General features: G+C 31.8%; 1 protein-coding gene across 9 annotated transcripts; it reads right to left on the bottom strand.

The window, feature by feature from the left end:
- Positions 1-545: 545 nt before the first annotated feature.
- LOC105221107 (neuronal synaptobrevin) lies at positions 546-23,220 on the bottom strand. Of its 9 annotated transcripts, none has more exons than XM_054230090.1 (9): positions 23,062-23,220; positions 22,244-22,562; positions 21,863-22,118; positions 16,092-16,153; positions 15,569-15,716; positions 13,833-13,991; positions 13,715-13,766; positions 7,653-8,183; positions 4,408-4,499 (listed from the first exon to the last, which is right to left on the bottom strand). In XM_054230090.1, exons 4-8 carry the CDS (start codon positions 16,118-16,120, stop codon positions 7,798-7,800), a joined length of 774 nt encoding a protein of 257 aa, XP_054086065.1. In that variant the 5' UTR covers positions 16,121-16,153; positions 21,863-22,118; positions 22,244-22,562; positions 23,062-23,220; the 3' UTR covers positions 4,408-4,499; positions 7,653-7,797. The 9 variants fall into 9 exon arrangements, with proteins under 9 accessions (XP_011196106.1, XP_054086065.1, XP_054086072.1 ...); XM_054230097.1 differs by lacking the exon at positions 7,653-8,183 and adding an exon at positions 12,635-13,140 and having other exon boundaries at positions 23,062-23,219; XM_054230096.1 differs by lacking the exon at positions 7,653-8,183 and adding an exon at positions 8,586-8,678 and having other exon boundaries at positions 23,062-23,219.
- Positions 23,221-23,508: the final 288 nt, after the last annotated feature.

The following is a 23,508-nucleotide window of genomic DNA, read 5'->3' as shown; positions in this document are numbered from 1 at the left end:
CAAAATATATACGATACAGAACCAATAGGAATCTGCATATTAGGTATGTGGAGACTACAGAAATTACTAAATCGTTTTTAACCTTTTTTAGCATAAGATCATATCATTATCAGGAAAATATGTCCACGCAATTTATTCATTAACATAGTAGATTGATGATATTTTCGGTACAAAGTTAGTCATAGAAGCTGAGGTCCTCACATTAGGTATCTGAATGGTATCTTCACTGGTACAAAATTTGTTGAATTTGGTCGTCTAGTTTCTAATAGCGTTTTCCTTTCTCAAAAATATGTAACATTTATTCTGTCCAGTACTCGGCTTTTCAAATAGTGAGTGCTAGTTGACCACCATATTGGAAGAATTTTTTTTGTTCTTTTGTGTACAATGTTGAAATGTAAAGGGGCAGCATTTTCATCGAAAAAAGAAAACGTTGATAAAGGGTTTGGTCCAAAAATGGGTGGTGCCACGCGAATTTTGTATACCAATTTGTGTGCAGTGCAGTGTATATTTATGTGTTCTTTTTGAAATAAAACAAAGTGGCACAATTTTCTTTTTTTGTAGTTTTAATTATTTATTTAAATATTTATGTATTTGGGTGCAATTAATCATTAAATTAATTAATATTATTATCGTTTATATAATATTCATATTAATATGTGTACGTATGTATTTCCATACACAGGGCATGTATTGTATTTCATTAAATTTTTATACACATTGAAATATGCCTCTTTCGTTCCCAATTTCAATTACTACAATTTTCGTTTTTTGCTTTTGTTTTGCGGAATTACTTTTTGTCTACCATGGAATTTGGTTGATTTGTATTATGTTTGTATGTATGTAATTATTAATTTATTTTTGTTCTTCACTGCTGCTACTAAATATTTATTCCCTTTACAACATGTTTTTTGTTTAATTTTATATCGAATTTTTTCGTTTGTTTTTGAAAATTTTTTTGAACTATTTTCCAGTTGTTTTACTGCAATTTAAATTAAAATTTATTTTTAGAATTTCTTTTACGAAAATTACTTGCATTTGCTTGAAAAGATCAACAAATATGACAGCAGAAGAATGAGCTAAAGCTTTTAGAATTTGCTTTTTTTTACTTTTTCGAAAAATCAACAGCTGAAGCAGCTGCATTTAGAATCATTATAAGCTGTTAACTCTTAAATATGTATTTCGTATGTAGTTACCACTACTAACATGCATATTTTAAAATCATTGAAAAAAGTTTAGTGCAACATTTACGAAATGCTCATCTAACATTTACCAGCGTTCTATTAAAGGATTAAGCGTAAATCACGTAAAATTGTACTAAAGCTTAGTGGGGAATATACATATGTTTTATTTTTGTTGCATCTCTACTTAATATGTATTTGGAGTTCTGAACAATTCCCTTAATTATTTACTCTACTGAGTACAAGTTACTTTTAAGACAAGTTTCTATGTAGTAGCTTTGAGTTTGTGTGCTGATTTTTGAAGTTTTTCTCGAGAAAGTTTTGAAATTAATTTTCGAATTCAAAATTTTTATTACACATATTACATGCATTTAATACAAATTAACAACTTTTTTGTTTTCTTTTTTTTTCAAACAATTTACAGTGTACCATTTCAGAAAAATTTATGTTTCTGAAACTCAAGGCATTGAAATGAAAGTAATTGACCACACCCATATGTAATTGTTAAGTAATCCAGTTTATATCAATATTTTTATAAATTTTTGATAAATTATATGCATATTAACTAGAATGCAGTAACAAATAACATTTAAGACTTTATGAGATTTCATTTTTGTGGTAGACAAGTTCCTCGAATATTGAATTTCCCTATAGGTCGAACGAAGTTCAAACAAGTACATATATGTATATGTAATTATTTATTATATAGGCTCACATATATGCCTAAAACTTTATAGAGGCAGCAAAGAACAAACAAAAAAGCGTTCAGCCTTCAAAGTGCCACGAGCAATCGAAAAGCTTTCGGTATACAGATTTCAGTATTGTTACTGTGGGATTTGTCATCGACTGTATTCTTGATTTAAAATTTAATAAAACATTTTTGTTTAATTTCTTTCAATTAGTGACACTGTTCGGCTATGCTATGAATTTCAATTACATTCAAGGATAAAAACTTTATTGCGTCATACAAAATTTGACAGCTTTCGGTATAGATTTTGTCGTCAGGTGGTTAGTCGTGAGTGCAAACGAAATTAATCAACTGAAGTTGCCAATTGACGTTTTTTTAAATGAAATATAAAATTAAAAAATATATTCTCAGAATAATTTGTACCAAATAATTAGAAATAAATAAAATATAACACTTCGAATGCACTCAATTTATATTTACTAACTCTTTTTAAAAGTCAAATAATCAACAGCTGATTTCGCTTTTTCGCCGCAATTACACTCAATAGCCAGTTTTCCAGCTGTCTACCATTACCGCTTCACTCATTTGACTAACCGCACCATAAGTAATGTAACACAAGCAATTCGTTATGGCAATGCCCCTGATTACAGTGTTGTCTGAATTAAAAGCAGTCACTGACATATTCTCCAACTGAATCTGTATTATTTTCTTTTTTTGTATTTTGTATGACAATAAAGTTTTTGTTTTCTTAATTTTTTTCTTATCTCTCGCTCTTAATTTTGACTTAAAATAATCGTTGAAATTTTGAAATTGTACTTAACGTTGGCTAATGCAATTTTATCAATTATTTAATTATTGATTCAACTTGAAGGGCATAATATACAAATATCTACATTAATAAAAAAAAATCATGCGAAATCACAAATAACTGTAAAAGGAACTAGTCAAAGCTGTGAAACAAATTTTCAATGCTGTCTATATTGTTTCTGTTCAATTTTGGTTTGTAGTTTTGGCATTTAATTATTTAATTATTCAATTAATTAGGCGTACGCACTGATTAGTTTTATATATATATATTTATGTAGTATATTTATATTTATATATATATATATGTAGTTATGCACGCCATTTCAAGCAAAAACACGATTTTTTCTAATACAAATTTAACATTCCCATACATGTGCCTCATATAAGTTTTTTTTTCATTAACATTAACTTGCTTATATTTATTTTTTTGTTTGTCTACTTAAATACATTTTCGCTAAGCAAAGTAATTGTTTCAAATAAAAGTGGTTGTAACAAATTAAATAAATATACATATATGTATAACAAATATTAAATCAAATTTGTTATGCTTTGCAAAGTACATACATACAGATTTTTTATATTTTGAGAACATAAAACATAAATATAAAAAATCCATAAATCCACTAAATTTATTTATTTTCACGTCACATTAGTTGTATGATTTATGTTTTATCTGTTCTCTGTGTATTTTCTCCAGCATATTGTTTGTCATTATTTTTTTTAGTTTTTCTCTTTAATTTGTTATTATTTTTTGTTTGTTTTCATTAATAATACAAGTAGTTTTGTTTTTGTAGTTTCAACATTTGGTTTGTATGCCCGTTGCTCTTTGGTTTTTTCACATTTTGTATTTCTGTTGTTTTTGTTGCTTACGCAATTTTATTATCATAAATAATGCAACCATAAACAAATATGCAGTAAATGTCAATATTTCAAATATTAATTGTAATTATTTTCTTTACGCATTGTTGAAATGTTATAATAAAGTTAAAGTAGTAAGTAATTTTGTATGTATGAGTTTCATCATTATCTCTGGTATAGATATATTGAAAATTATTGCCGAAAACATACGAATTTATGCAATTCTGTACTGTACCACACTGCAGGAGTATGCTAGTTTGCTGCACAGGAGTATTAGCAATTGTGGCGGCAAATACTTGACAGTTAACAGCTGGCGTGTACCGCTGGAGCAAACGAAAGAGAGGGAGAGTGTATAAATAAATGAAAATAAAAAAAATCAATTAAACAACACCACTTGAGCTTGAGCTTGCGTTTGAAAAAAAAAAATATTAAAAAAACCACAAAAAAAAATTAAAAACAAATTTCTCTCCAGCATAACAACGCCGCTGACCAAATAATTTGCCGAAAAAAAACGTCAAAAGGAGCATCAAAAAACTCCTCGGTCCACATATTTAATTGTTTCTTCTTTTATTGAGGTCATGTGTTCGTCTTGCTAACAATTCTTTGCGCTTACTGCAATTACCTCAATTGTTCAATTGTTGTTCTGACATTCATTAAATTTTCTTGTAATTCTTTTAAATATTTTTTCTAATGATTTGAAGTATATTTTTCATGTTTTTTTTCTGTATTTGTTTTGTTTGTAGTTGTTTCATTTTGCTCCACTGTTCTCACACTTTAACTGAATACACTTGAAGAAAAGCTTTATACTGCACCGTGTTGCTCTTTGTTGCCAGCACTGCCGCCGTCAACCAATGATGAAGTGCCACCGGCTGGCGCTTGTGCCTGCTGCTGTGGTGGTGGTGGTGGCATGTATTGTGGATACTGTGGATACTGTGGCTGTGTTTCACCGCCTATTAATCCTAGTTTATCTGCGGTTGTGATAATGGAAGAGAAAGTGTCGTAAAAAGGTGTTTAATTATATTTTAGCAAATGTTGTTTGTAGTTGTTGCAATGAAATGCAAACAGTCTCAACGACAACGAAGTAATTACATACAATATGAGTGAACAATTACATACATACAACAAAAAATACAGTTATGCTTAATATATTGTACATGAAATGCAATACAGTACAAGTGTAATTACGGTACATTGTTTGTGTAAAATAGTCATATATGTACAACTACGATCAAAATAATAGCAGTGCGGGGTTAATAATCAAGCATAGATGTGTATGCGAATAAGTGAACCAAAGCTATTGATAAATGGATCGAATGAACTGTCTGAGCTTTTGTCGAAAGCTTTCTCGAAATTTAGGGTTTTCTCTCAAGGATTTTCGCCATCAATCTATTTTGTATGGTTTTTAATTTGTTTTTTGTCTCTTTTTAATAAGATCCCTAAAAATTATGACAACGTAGATAATTTTGTAGTCTGTCCAACATTACTAACACTGGTTGCCACTCTTTAAATTGGATTGGAAATTTAAAAAATATATTTATCTAGTTGATGAAGTCTTATCAGAAATAAACTCCAGGCGTCAGTGATAGTCGGAGAGAGAAAAGCTCATAGAAATATTAATGTCCGACCGAAGAGAAAATGCTGCGACTCGAGTTTTTAAATTTCAAAAACTTTAGGCGAAATTGGATAATTACCACGCCCACAAAATGGCGAAAGCTACAAAGTTTTATAACTAACCCATAAATAAAGCTTTAACCCTTAAATGCATGGCGTACTATATGATGATATGATGCATGCGATTTAAGGCAATCGTAATTCGCTCAAATTACTCTGTATCGGAGTTTTGTTCACTCACAGAAGGTGTCATAAATGCTAAAGGTTATTTAAAAATTAACTCAGCTTTCAGAAGTTTATACTTAGTTGACAGTGACCTAACGAAGTGATCGGAAGTCTTCATATTGGTGGCTGACATCATGCATTTAAGGGTTAAATGAGAAATTTGGTACAATAGATTACTACAAGGAGCGACATATTCGACCGAAATTGCTTTGGGAAAGTAGGCGTGGCAACTTTCAGGTCCAAACCCATATATCTGGAACTATTCGATCAATTTCAATGAAATTTGGTATAAAATGTCTGTGAAATCGGTTAACAACCACGTCTACTTTTCATGGTACCCAATTTTGAATTCCAATATATATCTAGAAGCAAAGAAGATATCGGAACAAAACTTTAAACAAATACTGGATTTGAGGTGTGGCATCAAAAATTGTTGACATCGGACTATAAATTTTCAAGGCCCCAGATATGGAACATAGAGGACTCAGTGCCAGTGGATAACTTTTTTGCCGAAAATATTGGAAAATTGCTCAGAATTCAGAGGAAATACTTTTCTTCTAATAATGTGTCTCTGTGTAAAATTAGGATGAAATCGGGTCATTACTTGCCCTAGCTCCCATGTACCTAACATTAGAATTATCAAACTTCTCGTGGACTTTATATTGTATATAATATATCCTAATGAAAGTACGTTAACAAATTGCGTTAGTATAAAATATTCAGCTACACTTAAACTTAGTCCTTCCTTTCTTGTTGATTTTATTTTCGATCATTCAACACAAGGTGCACTTTTAGAAAGCAATATTTTCTGAATATAATAATTTGTTTCAGGTTTTCAATTCTGATATTAAATTATTTAGCTTCTATATCTATAAATTATAGACCTATGTATATCTTTAAAAGCATCACTGGACACTGTCCTCATTGTAAACCTATTTCGACCACAAAATTTGTTAACTGTTTATGATTTTCTAAAATCAAAAGCTAGATTTTACTCATAGCTAGTAACACTACCGATATATTGATCGTAGTTGTATCTACATATATATATATCATATATGTTTTATATTTTGTTACAGAGAGTATGGAGGTTATGTTCATATGAAAAATTGGTTCGCCAAAATGAAAAGGACCAGACATTATGATATGTATGTTTCAAGCAGAATTATTGAGATTATAGCATATGCATCTACATTCGATGAAATTGTAGTCTTTACGTATGACGACATTTTATAATTGAAAGCTCGCAGAAAGTTTTTAAAAATGGTAGTTATACGAGACAATATGTGAAAGTGATATATACAAATACGTCTTTTAACTTCGTTCGATAAATCATAGGACATAAATTTATAATTTACGTGATATCCGAAATAATCAAGAAACTTCTCTTTAGATAATGATATGAAAATAAATCGAATCGTTAAAAGATTTGCCGAGTTAGTGGTCCGATGAATCAACATAGCTAGTTAAATTTCATTAAAAAACCTGTTCAGGTAAATTATTCACGTAAATGAAATGAAAGCTTTCATAGAAGGAACCTCGAAAAAATAAAAACACCTTTGTGATGCTGCAAATGCTCCCCAACTTTGAGTTTCCATTAAACAAAAATGGCTTTCATTGAGCTTACATTGAAAGCTCTGGTGAAAGCAGCTATATGTATAGATAACTTAATTATCACTCACAAAACAAAAAAAACAGTAACCCTTAATACCATTGTGGAACATGGTATTAGTTCCGATTTTGATAACACTAAACCGAAATGAAAGCTTTGTTGAGAAATATTATATCTCATTTGATTATTGACTAAGTTGTCGATTTCTATACTTTTATGACCTTTTGGGTCCGCGGGAAACCGAGGTAACTTATCAAAAGTTATAAATAAAATACCTTTGGTTGTTTTAGAGGACCTAGGGAATATTTGAGTCTATACTATAACGATTCCTAATATTTTCAATATGATTAAATATGCTAAACCTAAAAAAACGATGAAGGAACGTATAATGAATGATCAATAAAAAGTACCAATATTAGTAAAAATGAGATTATGTGTTAAAAGCTAATATTCGCTAGATTATGTCATGCAACATGCTTTCTCGGAAATGTGAAAATGTGTTAGTGTACATGTGGGGTGGAATTTGGGGAAGATGACGATGATGATCATGATGATGAGGCTTTAAATCCAATCGGGTGAAGCACGAAATTTACACACAGATAAATTCAATTCAATTCAATTCAACGCACAATAAAGCCCAAAATATATGCAAATAATGCGGATTATAGCTTACAAATCGATCGAAAGCACAATTAAGTTCGGTTGGGAAAATTATGGTTACAGTATGTTACGAGTAGGTTAATGTTTGATTTAGCTTAAATTTTTTTATGGTTTAACTTTTGGTTTTATGAAAATTTTGAATTATGTTGTACGATTATTTATGCATTAGCAGCCGGAGGATTGCCGTCCTCCTCTTCGTTGGTGGGTGTTCGCTGTAGGGTATGCTCGGCTGCACCGTCGTGTGCCGTTTCAGTTTCGGACACCGGTTCGGGCGCATGTTCGGAATGAGATACATGTTCGTGCCTATTGTGTTTGGCTGCGTGATCTTCAGATTTGGATTCATTAACAGATTGATTTTCATTTTCGTTTTCGGATGCCGAGGATGTTCGTGAATGTTCGGATGCGTTGTTTTTGTGTGATTTGGATGTTTTTGTGTGTTTGCCAATAGCATTGTTATTATTGTGATCGGTATGCACGTATTCGGGTTGTGAATGTGCGGAAACATTTTCGTCTACGGCAGAAACGGCTGGTACTACCCATGCTTCTACAATGCAAAAATCGTGTAAAAACGGAAAAACAAAAGTGCAATTTGTAAGCGTGTTTCTTTTTCATAATTAAAAAGTCCAATTTTTGTTTGTGATGACGGTTGTTTGTGTGTGGTGATAGCGAGTTTTTGATGTGTGTTTTTGGATGAGTTACGCTTTGAATTGGGTGAGTGAGTAAGGAAAATGAAAATAATTCATAAAAAAATAGTTTTTTTTTTCAACAGTTTAATGACACCAAAGTGTTTTCAACTTTTACTTTTTACTCTATGTTTGTAGTGATCTCTTCGTAATCACTATGATTATAACAATATCTTTCTTTTAGCTCTTTAATCCCTAGCAGTTGGTTAAATGCTGAAATGTGTGTCAATATTGTGTGATTTAGTGGCGATTTTTTTGTTTACCTTTGGTGGGTTATAAATTGGGTGTAAATTATTTTATTGCATAGTTCATATAACGGTGCAAACTTTAATACGTGAGTTAATCTTCATCTTTTTCTGCAATTTTTTTGTAACAAATAAATAAATAATTTCGTTTATAATATTCGAAAAATATAAATAATGAAAAAAAAATATATATATATTCATTTTAATTATGTATAAATTTTTTTTTTATAAAAAATTAGTTAAATTAATTAAGATGAAGAATGACTTAGCATGACTTAACATGAAATTATATTTCGTTGAGTTTTTATACTTAAAAAAAAAAAAAATAAAATACTGTCTCTCTAGCTCGAAGTTCTTTAGTGGATTATGGTGATTTGAGTTAGGAAAGTTCAACTGTTTAATCAAATAATTTTACTTTATTTGTATTTGATTTAGTTCTAAAGTACCTTTATGTATATAAATTGTTTTCTTTTATTTAAAATTCAATTCTTCAATAGCAAAAAGCAGTAATTCGTAACAATCTAAAGGTTCAATGGTTCTGAAGTCTAATGGGGAGATCACATTGATGATTAAAATATCAAAAACAAAAATAAAAATCTAGGTAATACAAAAAATATAAATAAAAATATTTAATACTGATTGTACAATTGACAGTTGAAATTGAAATAACAAAATTTTTGAAATATTTAAATATTAAAATATTAAAAGTCATAAAATAATAATCGATATTTCTGACTTTTTTATAATTTAAAAAAATGTTAACAAAATGGAATAGTAAAAAATGCATTAAAATTCGATGAAATATTTCTCAAGAATATTGAAAAATCTAACATCAAATCAAACAAAAAGAAGAAGTAATTAATTGAATTATTCAATGAGATCTAAAAACCTCAGTTATTGTAATTTTTATAAAAGTTAAACCAGACTGTACGTGTATTTCTTGGAATGGTTTTCTACATAGTTCTGTTGCAGTCTGTTAATAAAATATGCACCTTGATCATTTTTCAAATAATCTAATATTGTTAGTGAGTTAAGACTTTAAACTGGAACTACAAATGTGTTCCTTAATCTAAGTTAATAAAAGCTTCACTCTCAAAAACTTAACAAAAATAATAAACTTTTCATTTAAAAAAAATCGAATGCAGGTCATATGAATATTGCATATTATAGCTAATTTTAATATAGATGAAAAATCCAAAGTGGTAATGTTTAAATAGTTAACGGTTTTTCAATAGGCACTTTACAAAAGTAGATCGATAGGGACTGCAAACGACGCCATATTTTTCCCAGCTCTTTTGAAATTTCTCTTTAGTAAGATTTGCCATTTCATCAAGGAAAGATATACGATCCAACAACGAGTCGAACTAATTAAAATTTACTATCGAAATTCGGAGTCAGTGACTTCAACTTTAAGGATGCTACGTCCATTGTATGGTCATCATGAATGGCTTCGTAAATAAGCAAAATATGCGTTATCCACACGTACTCCATAAGTCACTATTGCATCCCGAAAAAATTACGGTTTGGTGCAGTTTATGGGCCGGCGTCGTTATTGGACCGTCTTCTTCCGTGATGATCAAGACCGGCACATTGCTGTGGATGGCAATCGCTACCGGTCAATGATAACCGAATATTTTTGACATGGAATATACTTTCACAGGAATAAAGAATTCATTGATATCCCAAACTGTTTTTGATTTATTAAAGCGCTTTTGTAGCGCTCTTATTGAAAAACCCTTTATAAATAGCATTATCAAAATTTGACACTTTTGTATTACGTTACTTTTAAATGATTTTTTTTTTAGAAAATATTAAGGCTTAAACTAAAGAATGCATACACCATTGCAAATAAAATTTGCTTGTACTCAAAGCAAAAGCTTTCTTCTAAAGCTCTATACATGTATTCAATATATTAGAAAATTATTTCGCATAAAGTCGCTAAACTATCAAAAAATTGATGATTCCTTTATCAAAAATTTAGTGACTAAAGCTGAAACAAAAAAGCTTTGTAAATAATTTCAACTGCTAAATGATAATTAATAAAAAAATAAAAAACATAATTTTAATAGAACAAAATTAAGTTTTACTAAACATCAGGTACATTTATTTGAACGTAACTGGGGTAAATCAAATTACAAACAAACACACAAGTAAACTAACAAACAAACGGAACAAACGAGAACTGTGAACAATTTCATGAATTACGAATTTCTAACAACTTTTCACAACACCATCTTGAACTTACGGACTTGTGAATAACGCAAAAAGACGGAGTCAGGAATATTATATTTTTAATATTTGTGTTTTTTTTTTTTGAACAATGATAAGAAGAAATTTACTTCATAAATTTTACGTATCTGAGCAGATTGAGTTCTGCTCTTAAGTCTTTCGATTTATCCTTAAAAGTATGCAATGTTTGTAATCTTAATGTGATATTTATGCGACTACTATATAAATATATGAGTTTTGGAAACCTCGAGATCGATTAAAAAGATATTGATAGCTTGTGCAAATCAACTATTAAGTTTCTATAAATAATTAATTTGGTATCTGATGACAAATTAGGGGACATTGACTAAGTTGGACTTTGAGGAGCAAAACGCAAACGATTAGGAAACAACAAAATTTTCCTCTCGAAAACTCCTAGTGTCGTCTCATCTGATGTTGACATCGTCCAAACTTCTGCACCATAAAGTAGGACGGGAATGAAAAGCGACTTGTAGAGTTTGATGTTGGTTCGCCGAGAGAGGACTTTACTTTTCAATTGCCTACTCAGTCCAAAGTTGCACCTGTTGGCAAGAGTGATTCTGCGCTGGATTTCGAGGGTGACATTGTGAACGACTCGGAGAGGTCCTTCCCAATCATGACGGAGCTTTTGGTGTTGTTCAACGTCAACTTACATAGCCGTATTAGTTTTGCGGGGATACTAAATTCAGACATCGCGGCATAAAGGCAGCTCCTTTTGGTGCTGTCGAAAGCAGCTTTAAAATCGACAAAAAGGTGGTGTTAGTCGATCCTCTTTTCAGTGGTCTTCTCCAAAATTTGGCGCATGGTGAATATCTTGGTTCATGGTGGATTTTCCAGGTCTAAAGCCACACTGATAAGGTCCAATCAGTTTGTTGACGGTGGGCTTTAGTCTTTCACACAGTACGCTCGATAGAACCTTATAGGCGATATTTACGAGGCTTATCCCACGGTAATTGGCACAGATTGTGGGAACTCCCTTTTTATGGTTTGGGCAAAGCACACTGAGATTCCAATCGTCAGGCATGCTTTCTTCCGACCATATTTTGCAAAGAAGCTGATGCATGCACCTTATCAGCTCATCGCCGCCATATTTGAATATCTATCGGCCCCTGACGCTTTGTTGTTCTTCAAGCGGGTAATTGCTATTCGAACTTCTTCATGGTCGGGTAATGGAACATCTGTTCCATCGTCATCTATTGGGGAATCGTATTCGCAATCTCCTGGTGTTGTTAAACCTTATAGCTTCAAATTATATAGCAATGTAATCGAATGAATACAAACTTCTATATACTTATGTGTGGATACAAAATAATGCTGCATTAATAAAGCATAACCATTTGAGTTTGGGTATTAAAGAGATCGAGGTCGAGTTGTTAGTTAAAGTATCTACCTTGGTCAAGAAGGCGGTTTTCTCTACATTTCTTTGATTTTGTGTTCAGCTAGACGGTCATAGTTCTTTTGGGAATACTACTGTTATTCTAAGTTCAATAGCTTCAATTTTTCAGATACTATGTACTACATTGCATACTTTTAGGATTCGATGCTCATATGCTTAATAAAACTTTTAACTTCTATTAAACCGCGTCTTCTTTTGCGATATCAACAAGCCTCCAAAGTCAAAAACAAACTTTTCAAACTTCACAAGTCTCAACAGTGACAGTGTTGCCATCTTCTTTTAAGTGTACCATACATAAAAATATAAATAACTAATGAACCAAAAGCAATTGCACAATTAAACTCAACTACACATTACTGAAGCGTTCGACGTCTGCTCGTCAAATGTATGTATGCGCTTAACAAGAATTTCGCTGATATCGAACCTGGTGCGTTGGCCAATTGACATTTTTTATGATTGCACGGTGATACCGACGATGTGTTTGATGGCATGGATTAATGACAATTTCATCTACTCAATTATCGGTCAATTAGAACTGATTAGAGTTGTTGTAATTTTGAATTTGCTTAATTTCCGCATACCGATTGGTGCCTTGGTGGGTTTTGCATATATGCACTTACATACACATACATACATGTAGGTATGTTTGTATGTATATGTGTGGTGGTGTAAGCGCAGTAATTGACAATTTTTGTGTTTTTGTAGAATTTTGTACAAATTTTTTTTCTGAGCTGTTTCTACTTATATTTTATTTTATGATTTCACTTCACATTTTCACATGATACCGTTGGTAAATATGTACATAATACATACATACATCACACATTGTTCAATTCGACTTCGAATTTTGGATTGCAAATAATTTCGAATTTTTCGGAAAATTTTTTTCTTTTTTTTTATAATATTCTCTAGCACTCTACATAAAATTACCTACAAAAGTAAAACAGAAAATTATATATAATATATTTATATCGATAATTAATAAAATATTAAAAATAGTATACAACAACAAAAAGTATGCGTATGTCATGACAGTGATGATTTGTGTAGTTGTGTTTAGCAAATAATTGATTTTCTATAATTATAAGAATTTTTTTATTCGAATTTTCAATTATTAGAAAACATAGTTTTCGCTTTGGTGCAATCGAAATTTGTGCTGAAAAGATGCTGGTAAATTAAATGTGCTGTTCAATCAGTTAGGTGTGTGTTTAAGTAGTTTACTAGGAGAGTTTAAAACTATTTAGTTTATTAGTTAAAAGTGTTGAAAATTATTTTTTTTTTTTCATAAATAATTTGTGCAAAGTTTAACATTTTTAACATTTCAAGAGGCACTATTAAAAATAATTATTAAAATATATATGTATAGGTAGGTATAAGTATAAGTGTGTGCCAAGTTCAGGCATTAAATATTGAAACTAAAATTTTGTAAGTTAATAAACATTATTCATAGAGTTTGTCAACAGCTATAGTTTATAGAACTCACACTTTATTTCTATACACTTACTTGCAATAATGCCCACAACGACCAGTCCAATGACGCCCATAATAATCATCATCTGTGGCGAATAAGTAGAAAAAATAAAATAAATACTTGTGACTTCATTAGCTAATTGTAACTGTACCTTCAAGTTTTGCAACCAGAATTTTCGTTTTAGTTTACCAGCTTGCTGCTCAAATTGCGAAGCACCCTGTTGTAAGGCATCAGCTCGATCGTCCAATTCCGATAGCTTTTGATCTCTCTCAAGCACCTTCTCCACATTTGTTCGCATAATATCGACGACCTGTGGACACGGAATGTTATTGAGTGAATCCAAAAGTAAGAGTTTCAGAAAGTTTACGGCGGCAGTGAAAGACTCATTCAGGTTGAGCTTGCTCTCAATGAGTTACGTAACATTATGCCCAATTACGAATACGTTTTGAACCGTTGAAATACCTCGACTAAATGCTTCGAAAGTTTCTTATCCCTGATAAAACTCCATGAGGATATATTGCAAGATTGGAGGCTACAGACGTCGTCGGATCTTCGAGAAATATGTCTATGCATGAATTTCAATTCCATTTATTATTCATTTTCTCCGACTGAATTTAAGAGGTTAAGGGGCTATACCAGTGTACCACTCTCATAAAATTATTATTTGTATGCTTATTCGATAGTTTATACATGCAAAAATATTCTGTGAAATCGACCGTATCTTGAATAGTTTATGAATGGAAGCGTTCTAAATAGCGATCGCAATCAGGTATAAACCGCTATAATTGGAACTTTAACCACGTTTTTCTCGAAACAACATTTTTTAAAATAGTTGACAACTCAACGAGACTCAACGAGAAATTTACCGATTTACCAAATTGAAACTGAGTATTATTGAATATACATATTTATTGTACATTGACCTAAGTTTTTTTGATTGGTCAATTGGTCAAAATGTCAATTTGACATTAAAAAACAACAATTTTTTACCAAAAAAACTACTCTTTTTCTGAACTACGCCATTTTGTTAATTTTTGATATCGTTCATTGTATAGGAAATATCTTCAGCACCCCCGGAGACAGCGCATAACTCCGTAATTTTTCAAAATTTTTGTAAATCTTAAAATATAGCTGCAAATATATCTTATTCTATCCAAAAAAAAACTTCGAAACATTCGATCGAGTATTTCCTTAAAAAAATGTCACGAAAATCGCCTAATTTTGTCAAGGGTTACACTGGTGTAGCCTCTTAAATCCTTTATGAGGTCCTTACTATAGTTTATAACGGGTAAAGTTGGAGAAACAGATGGTCTCAGAGAAACTGCTGGTTCAAAGTCGATTGAAAGTAAGAACCAGAAGAGAGAAGTGGAAAGAAATAGTTTTGAAATAGCGCCGCAAGATAAGTTCGCCTCTCAATGGTAGCACTTTTGGGTATCAGTTTTGACGGTGACTTCCAACTTTATGAAAAATTGGAGACAATAAACTACGGCGGATATTAAAATTCAGAGATGAACTTTATTTACGTGGAATTTTTCATATGGACCCTGTAACCGTCGTTATTCTTAGACGAAAAAGAGAGGACTAAGATCCGGCACATCTCATATTTGATTTTAAAATTCATAAAGCTCTGCAACAGGCTTTCAATAACATAAAGAAGGTCCTAAAGCAATTACATCAGTTTAACTTCTATAACTCGAAGTTCTCCATAACTCGAACATTTGAATTGGCAATAGAAGTCAAATTTCATACAAATTTCGTTCCGTAACTCGGACGTCTATCAAACTCGAAGTTTTTTTTTATCAATTATGGTCATTCGAGTCGGGGAAGTTCAACTGTATATATATATAACTATTATATATCTTAACATCTTAACGCACTCCTACTCACCTCATCGACTTGTGCCTGCGTCTGCTGTAACCGTTTTTGTGCTGCAATCTGTTGAGGATTGCGCGGTCCACCGACAATCTCGCCATCACCGCCCTCACCTGCGGCACCCTCAGCTGGTGGTGCATCGGCTGCTGGTGCTGGTTCCGCCCTTAGATTTGAATTTAGAAATTAAATTATAAATTAGGTTAAAAGATAAGTAAATGATGCCACTTTTTTACAAAATAAAGTATTTAAATATAAGAGTTTTGCGGCGTAGTATACAATAAATACAAAATGCAATTTTTTTTTTCAAAAATACAATAAAAATGAAAAAAGAAAAATATATAATACTTTTATAAACCAGTATTTACATTGTTTAGAATTTGTTAAGTGCAGCTGTACATTTGTGTGTGTATTGTGTAGTGTATAAATTCTAGTGTGTACCAACAATTGCTAACCTCAAAATTACAAAACTTCAGCTAAAAGCTTCCCATATGATTTAGCGATACCCAAAACTATTTTCAAAGTTTGCAAAATTACTTACTCTTCCTTCTTTTTATCTTTCTTGCCCATTTTTGTAGTGTAGTTTTAAATAAAACCGATTAGCTTGAAATTAAATGTAAGTATTTTAATAAATTTATAATTTGTTTCATGAATATGACGTATTTTAATTGATAACAGAGAAGTGAGAAATGTAAAGTTACGGATTTTTCGATTTTTTTGTACGATTCTAGTTAAAAACGATTTTTTCTAGAATTGTTGTGTTAACTTTTCAATAATTGAAGGCTAAAGGACTCAGTCAGTCTTTTGAATCTGAATAACTTATACACTTTCGCTTCTTGGTAAATATTTTAAGTATACTAACGTCAGGAGCTAAAGACAAACAACTTAGTACGACCTTGTGTTTCAGAACCGTCAACGAATAATTTTATGAGTTGAATACAATTTTGGGGGCGGTTTTTGACAATCTGAGATAAGAGCGTTATGTTTAGAGGCTTCGACATAATTGAAAGGTCTGTTTTGGTGCGTTCTTCGGCAGAATGTATCAGAGAAATATCGCTTTGTAGTATCACGCAGTGAGTTCTCAGCATATCATCTTTGGTTCTTATCATACATTCAGCTGCTCTGATAATTCTTTCTTTGATAACATTTGTCGTTGATAATAGAACTTCTATATGACAAAGGCAGTTGCTTTCTGATTTTAGAACAAAGAACAAATAGAGACAGTGCTAATAGCCCTTAGTGTTTTTTTCATCTAAATAAACTCCATTTTATCAATAGAGATCAACTAATAATCCCTTTAGACATAGAAATTGAAGCGCGTCGATTCTTTTCGAGATCTGCTTAAAATGTTTTAAAATAAAAACAAATGTAATACAAAGACTCTACTTTAGTACTATAAATCATTCCTTTCATTACGCACCTTCCAAAAAAAAATCAATAGAAATATTCCGTGCCAAGTTCGTGGAAATATATTATGTGAATATGAAAATATTGCAAAAAAAAAACATGCCAATGAGAGCCAAAACATCTATCATTTATTGAATAATAAATTTTCCATTGCAGGACAATTAAAGGCTATGACAAATGGATAAGTCGAATGAACTTAACCTCCCTCAACGATGCTAACCTCATTTGGGTAACACAGTATGGCCAGCTGTGGCATGCCACATAATTATTAATTAATAAACGCAGTCTCTTGGCGTTTTCATCAATCAATTGATTTCCTGTTAGCCCAAGTATACACAGAGCTACTGCAGATTACACACGGAAATATATTTAGTACACAACCGCTGTTTTGCCGACAAGAAGGAGACAATATTATAGTGACAAGATTTTTGAAGAAATAAACTGAAATTGATGCTCTAAATTGTTGATTTAAGTAATGCAATAGCATTCATAATTTTCTTGTTTCATTCATTTGTTAAAAGAAAACGATTTAGACTGAATGTTTAAATACGTATTGGCATATGTTACTTGCGGGGCCTTCTCAGATAGTATCTTTGCAGTAGAGTTCAGACAAGATGTTGTTTACTACACTCACTTCATTCGCTTATACCTATGCATTCTTTCCAATCGCTTGTAATTCTTGGAACAATTACCTTGGACATAATCTGCATATGTATATTCTAGGTAAAATTTATGTATTGAGTGCATGTATTGTGCATCGTTTAGGATGCCTGCGCCTGACGCGAATTTTGATAGTTTATGAGGCTTCACTAACGCTATCTCCTCTAACGTATAGTATTGTGGGGCCCCTAAGTACCTAAGACGATAATTTGCGGTTATTCTCAAATGAAGTTTTATAAATATATTGCGTTTACCAAAGCTCAAAATACTTTTTGTTAAATGATTTACAAACGAAACACGAAAGCTTTAAAGAGTGCAGAACAACGAGTCCTAACAATTAACGCGACTTTTTAATACTTTCTTGTTTCGTATGTAGATCAGTGGCGAACGCAGGAAAAAAATTTGGGGGGGGGGGGGGGGGGGTTTAGGTAAAAAGACAATGTTTCATTATTTTATTCACAAATTGAAGTCTAATCTTCTTTTATTTTGGGCCATAACATTTAAAATCTCTTCCTCCGTCACGTCTATATCTCTATGGATATTCAAGAGAGCCATTCCGTTCAGGCGTGCTTCTCCAGTTTTATTTCTTAAATATGTTTTAAGCCTGCGAAGTGAGGAAAACGAGCGTTCACTTGAAGCGACAGATATAGGGATTGTTGCTCCAATCATTAAAAAACGATGCACTGTTTTGAAAATTTTTGCATCGCAACAATTCAACGCGTCTAAAAAAGTTTTGGATCTCTTTGTTTGATTTAACCAGTTCCTGAAAATAAATTCAAAATTTTTAATATTTTCCACATTCTAAATTCAGCAACGAAATCATCGGGATTTTCTACATCAGCGGACCATTGCTTTTCTAAAACACGAACAGTCTCCTGCATCTCAATAACGTCAAGATTCATGCATTTATTTGGCAAAATGTTTTCAATTTTGGAAAGCAGCGCTCGATGTTTTAAAAACCGTTCATTGATTTGGTTCAAAAAATGATCTAAAAACGGTATATAAATTGATCTGCGGTAAAATTCTTCCGGTTCGCCTTCGAATTCAAAAATATAAGGAAAATGCAAAAACGGCACAAGAACAAAACACACGTACGCACATAATTCATTTGTTCTCTTCTCATTCACGCTCTAATAATTAGTGACAAGTGTTGCCGTGAGCTAAAAAAATTAAGTATATGTTGCCAAGCAAAAAAAGTATCAAAAGCACAACCGTTGTTCTAAAAATTTTCATTTGAAAAACAAATAATAAGTAAAGTTGTGTATCTAATTCAGACCAGTTTTTTCTGGTTGTTTTTATAAAAAATGTAGACATTTTAGTTAAGGCACTCAAGTATTTTTTTGCAATTAGCATAATTTTTTTTTATTTAAATTTATTTCACAACAGTTTGCTCATGGAACGAAAACTGAAAGTCATAATAAATGAGTTTTTATTTTTCCTGTATTATGATTAACAATAAACTCTAAAAAAAATAATAGAAACCTTATTGGTGACTTTTCAGTTCAGAACTAATTTTCAAAAGAAGTCCATTTTCGACTCATAATTCCCCTTAAATCTAAAAAAATCCAGTTCAGCAACCACAGAGTTATAAGGCAAACTCATTACTTTGAAGCAAATTAAAAAAATGTCTCTGTCCAGTTTATACATTTCTGGGTTTTTTAATTGGCCTACATTCCCACAACTTTTTAATACTATCCAGATACAATATGTTTGTTTTTAGTTTAACATTTTCATAGTTTCAAAAAATTAAATTCTATCAGCAGAAAAGTATCAAAATAGGCCGTTTGTGAACAAAAAAGTATCAAATCACAAAATTTAGAAAAAAAGTATCAAAAAAGATACAATATTATCAAAAAGGCAACGCTGTTAGTGACTAATTTATTCATTTATTTTACATATTCATACATAGTCGGCAGAAAGATTGCTTTGAAAACAACAAATTACAATTTTTCAAATGACTATGTAGAATTAAATTCTATTATTTAAAAATTCAATTACTTTGGGGGAGGGGGTTTGCTTAACACCCCAAAACCCCCCCTGCGTTCGCCCCTGATGTAGATTATTTGACAAAAAGGGTTTTTTAAATTTATTTTTTCTATTATTGTTCTCTATTCCAAATAATGAAATTATTAAGGGGTCAGGGGTGTCAGGACTTTCAAAAAATATTTTTTTTTGGAATCTTCGTTATGTGTAATATTTTAAAAATATTCTCTGAAAATTTTAAATTGATCAGATAATTACTTTTCGAGTTATACGACAAATAACAAAGAGCGCTCAGGCACTTCAAAACGGTAGTGTAAACAGTTGACAACTGCAACTCTAAAACAGCTTTTAGAATACATAATAATCCTGGGCCTGATCAAAGCTTTTTGTTTTTTCACAAATTTCGATTTTTTAAGACCAATTAACTGTTGAGTTTTCCGCGAAAATCTATACAAAAATTTCTTGAGGCCGTCATTTTGTTAATTTTGAAAAAAAAGCGATCAGACCCAGGATTATCTATTTATAAAACTAATAATTTTAACTGGGTCAACACAAACAGCTATAACTTTGGATATTATAATTTTTTTCCAATTTTCGTGACTTTAAGTTAAAACATTGTATTGTAATGCCATATTATTTGCCTTTGTAAAATAACATGATTTAATAGTAAAACAAAATTACTGAAAATTCTCATTTTTTCATATCTCTGACTACCCTTATCCCTAAATTCGGTGTTAGAAATGTATTCGTAGATCTGTGTAAGGGTTACATTTAATTATGACGAGAATACCCGTAACACATAGTAATCTTTTCACATATGTACATATCGTCCCCTCAATATAACCATAGCGTATGTGCTCATACGCCATTATTTTTTTATTGCATATTTAGAATCTCCATCATTAATTCTATGTCTGGTCAAAATTTTGTCAAATTCTACTTCCACAAAGTGGGTCAAAATGTCATTGGAAAAAAATGGTGTATAATTTCATGTTCATGTTTTCTGATTTGACAAAAACTTTAAACTCGATTTTCACAAAACCCAAAAAAAATTATACGCTATTGTTATATTGAGGGGACGATATATACATATAAATAAATATGTGACAATAAGATTAAACTGTTTGAGATGGATATTTTAATTTCTTGTAAAAATTTGGAGTTCATTTATGTGTATTTTATCATAATTTGAACATTCAGTTAGTTTGAGGTATTACTCATGCGAAGATGTGTATCAATTAATTCAAATTTCAATTTCACTTAAATAAGTTTAAACTATTTTCACTTGTGACCACAGTAATTAAGAGCGAGGAAAAACCTATAGTTTTTATCTATCTGTCACTTGGAAAAGGAAGCTCTGTGTTCTGTCTTGAAAGCAATTATCTATACCTTTTAACAAAATCATTACTTCTTCATATACATTGAACTTCCATAATTTGAAGTTCTCCATAACGCGACATATTGAATTGGCAATAGAAGTCAAATGTCATGCAAATTACCTTCCGTAACTCGAAAGTCTCTCTAACTCAAATTTTTTTTGTGGATTTTGGTGATTGGAAGGGAAGTTCAACTAGTAGTTTATTTAAATTAGTCACAAAATTTAATCCTGTTATTGCTTTTTTAATTTGTCTATTTTATTAAAATTGTTTTTTAAACGGCTCCTTTCCAATGAAAACATTATCAGCTGATTTCCGGTGTTGTATAACACAGTTTGATTTTTAGCACTAAACTAGCATATTTATTATTATTTTAACTCACTATTTCAAAATTAATCACTTTCACCATTTAAAAAAATTTAAATTATTTCACAAAATTAATTGAAAAGCTTGTGTGTGAGGGATAAAGGCAAAGCGAGCCAGCATTGATCGCCAATTGACCAACTCTCACGTGAGTTGCTCGGCAAGAGAAAGTATCCTACAGCATTGTATGGACTTACATACATATTTACATATATTGTAAGTAAGTAAGTTTGTCGGAATGCCTACATATTTACGCGTAGCTATGAGTGGCTATCGTTACGCCTGAAAGGCTCGTTCGCCGTCGACCATTTGTAAGTAGATATTGTATTTGTTTTTGTGGCGCCGTAAATTGTTTGGTGCTTCCACCAACACAAATTGTATTAATCATCATTTGCATTGTTTTTCGACAAGCAAAATCAGCACGTCAATAGAAATTAAGCAAATAAAATTAAAAGAATAAAGCAAAAGTGCCACTAAAAAATAATAAGTAGAAATTGTAAAATCAATAATGACAGCTACTTACATGTTCCTTGCGCTGTTTCGATACTTTGCGCTGCGACTGCTGGACTAAAAGCACTGAGCACTGGGCACTGAGAGAAATGGAATATCAGTTGCTGGCGCTGCTGCTGTTGCTACTGATTTCGGCTGCTGTGCTGTGCTGTGTGTTGAGTGGGCGATAGGGTGCGGCAAGGTGTTTGTAGATAGACCGCAAATGCCTTTGTCTACGAAATTGCTGCCACTTATGTAGGTACCCTAGTACTGACGGCAGGCGATTGCGGCTGTGACACAAGAAGGAGATGAAGAGAAACAAAATGCACAACTTTCAGTTCAGTTCAAGTGGCTGTGTAATGTAAGCACGGTGACAGTGTGGCTGGGCACCAACTGACTGACGTTTCTTACTCACCACTCACGGATACGTGACGGCAACGGTAGGGGGTGTGTGGGTGACGGGCGCTGTTACGCTGTTGTTTTAGTTATCGACTACGTGCCGTGTGTGTGTGTATGTGTTGGTGTTGGCTTTCGGGGGTTGTTTTCGTTTAACAAGCTTTATGCATTCGAACTTCGAAAGCGATAGAGACTACGCGCTGATTGCTGACTGCTGTTGCTGTTGTTATTGTACGCCTGTCTTTTACACGATGACTCGCTAGTAGTATACGTTTGTATGCTTTTCCGCTGCCTTTTTTTTTGTAGTTTATTTAGAGCTCAAATTGCGAAATTTGACACTGCAATGTTGGCATTTTTTTTTTTTTTTTGATTTATAAGATATAGAAAATATTGAAATATTTAAAATGTGTATTTGGAATGCAAATTATTTATGAATTTATGCAATTAATGGAATGCGCTAGTTTTATGAAAACAAAGCACCGTTAAGTAATTGCAACAAATATGTATAGAAAAAGTTGAGAAATAATTTTTATTACTAAACAAACAACAGTTAGCGCAAAAGCCTTCAAATTAAACGCTTAATGCCATAAAAACGCAAAACCTGAGCTGGCAGAAAAAATCAATGAAAATTTTCACATCATCACAGTTGTGACTCTTGGATCAGCACTTCAATATTTCGCCAGCAAAAATGCAATTTCACGCTTTAAATTATGAATTTCTTAAATTTCTAAAAAAGTTTTCAAATTTTTTCCAACAAATTCATTAACTTTACACTTTAATTAGCAGCAAATATTGAATTTTCCTATACTTTCTTGCGTTGTACACTTTTTCACTTACGGTAATTTTTAGCCAACTGCGAAAAATTTTCCAAAGCTCGGCTACAGCTCCTCGGTGCGCTCGTATGACGAATATTCGAAAGTACGCAACTACGAAATGTGTTGGAATTTTTCCTGCCTCTGCTGTTACGGGCAACTGTTACGTGTGCCAAAATGAGACCGCTAACTACCGTTACACAATACATAAGCTATTTGTTGTGCTTTCAAAGACTTCCGTTTTGCGCAGGCGCTTTTGAAAAACAGTCGACTGGAGACCTTTGGAGACTTGGAGTGCCATATAATGCGCACACATATGTTTGTTGTACACGCTCATGAATGAAATTGCGTTTTATAGTTGTGAAAAAAAAACTAATTTGAATTCAAAGCATCACATCTGAGAAGTCTATTTTTAGCTAAATATGTAGGGGTTATTAAAAGCAGCCGCAAAATAAGCATATTGTGGCTCATA

The sequence above is a fragment of the Zeugodacus cucurbitae genome, chromosome 4, assembly GCF_028554725.1.
Source record: "Zeugodacus cucurbitae isolate PBARC_wt_2022May chromosome 4, idZeuCucr1.2, whole genome shotgun sequence".
Lineage (NCBI taxonomy): Eukaryota > Metazoa > Arthropoda > Insecta > Diptera > Tephritidae > Zeugodacus > Zeugodacus cucurbitae.
Note: the sequence above shows the minus strand (reverse complement) of the source record. Positions and strands in the feature narration are given on the sequence as shown.

What these genes read in the sequence shown, in the direction of transcription:
- LOC105221107 (XM_054230090.1), bottom strand. Translation starts at nt 16,120, where the DNA reads ATGGGCAAGAAAGATAAAAAGAAGGAAGA. An exon ending in CGCAGGCACAAGTCGATGAG is followed by an intron (nt 13,992 to 15,568) that starts GTGAGTAGGAGT and finishes CCGTGTCCACAG; the next exon opens with GTCGTCGATATTATGCGAAC. An exon ending in CGTTGTGGGCATTATTGCAA is followed by an intron (nt 8,184 to 13,714) that starts GTAAGTGTATAG and finishes TTTGCATTGTAG; the next exon opens with AAGCATGGGTAGTACCAGCC.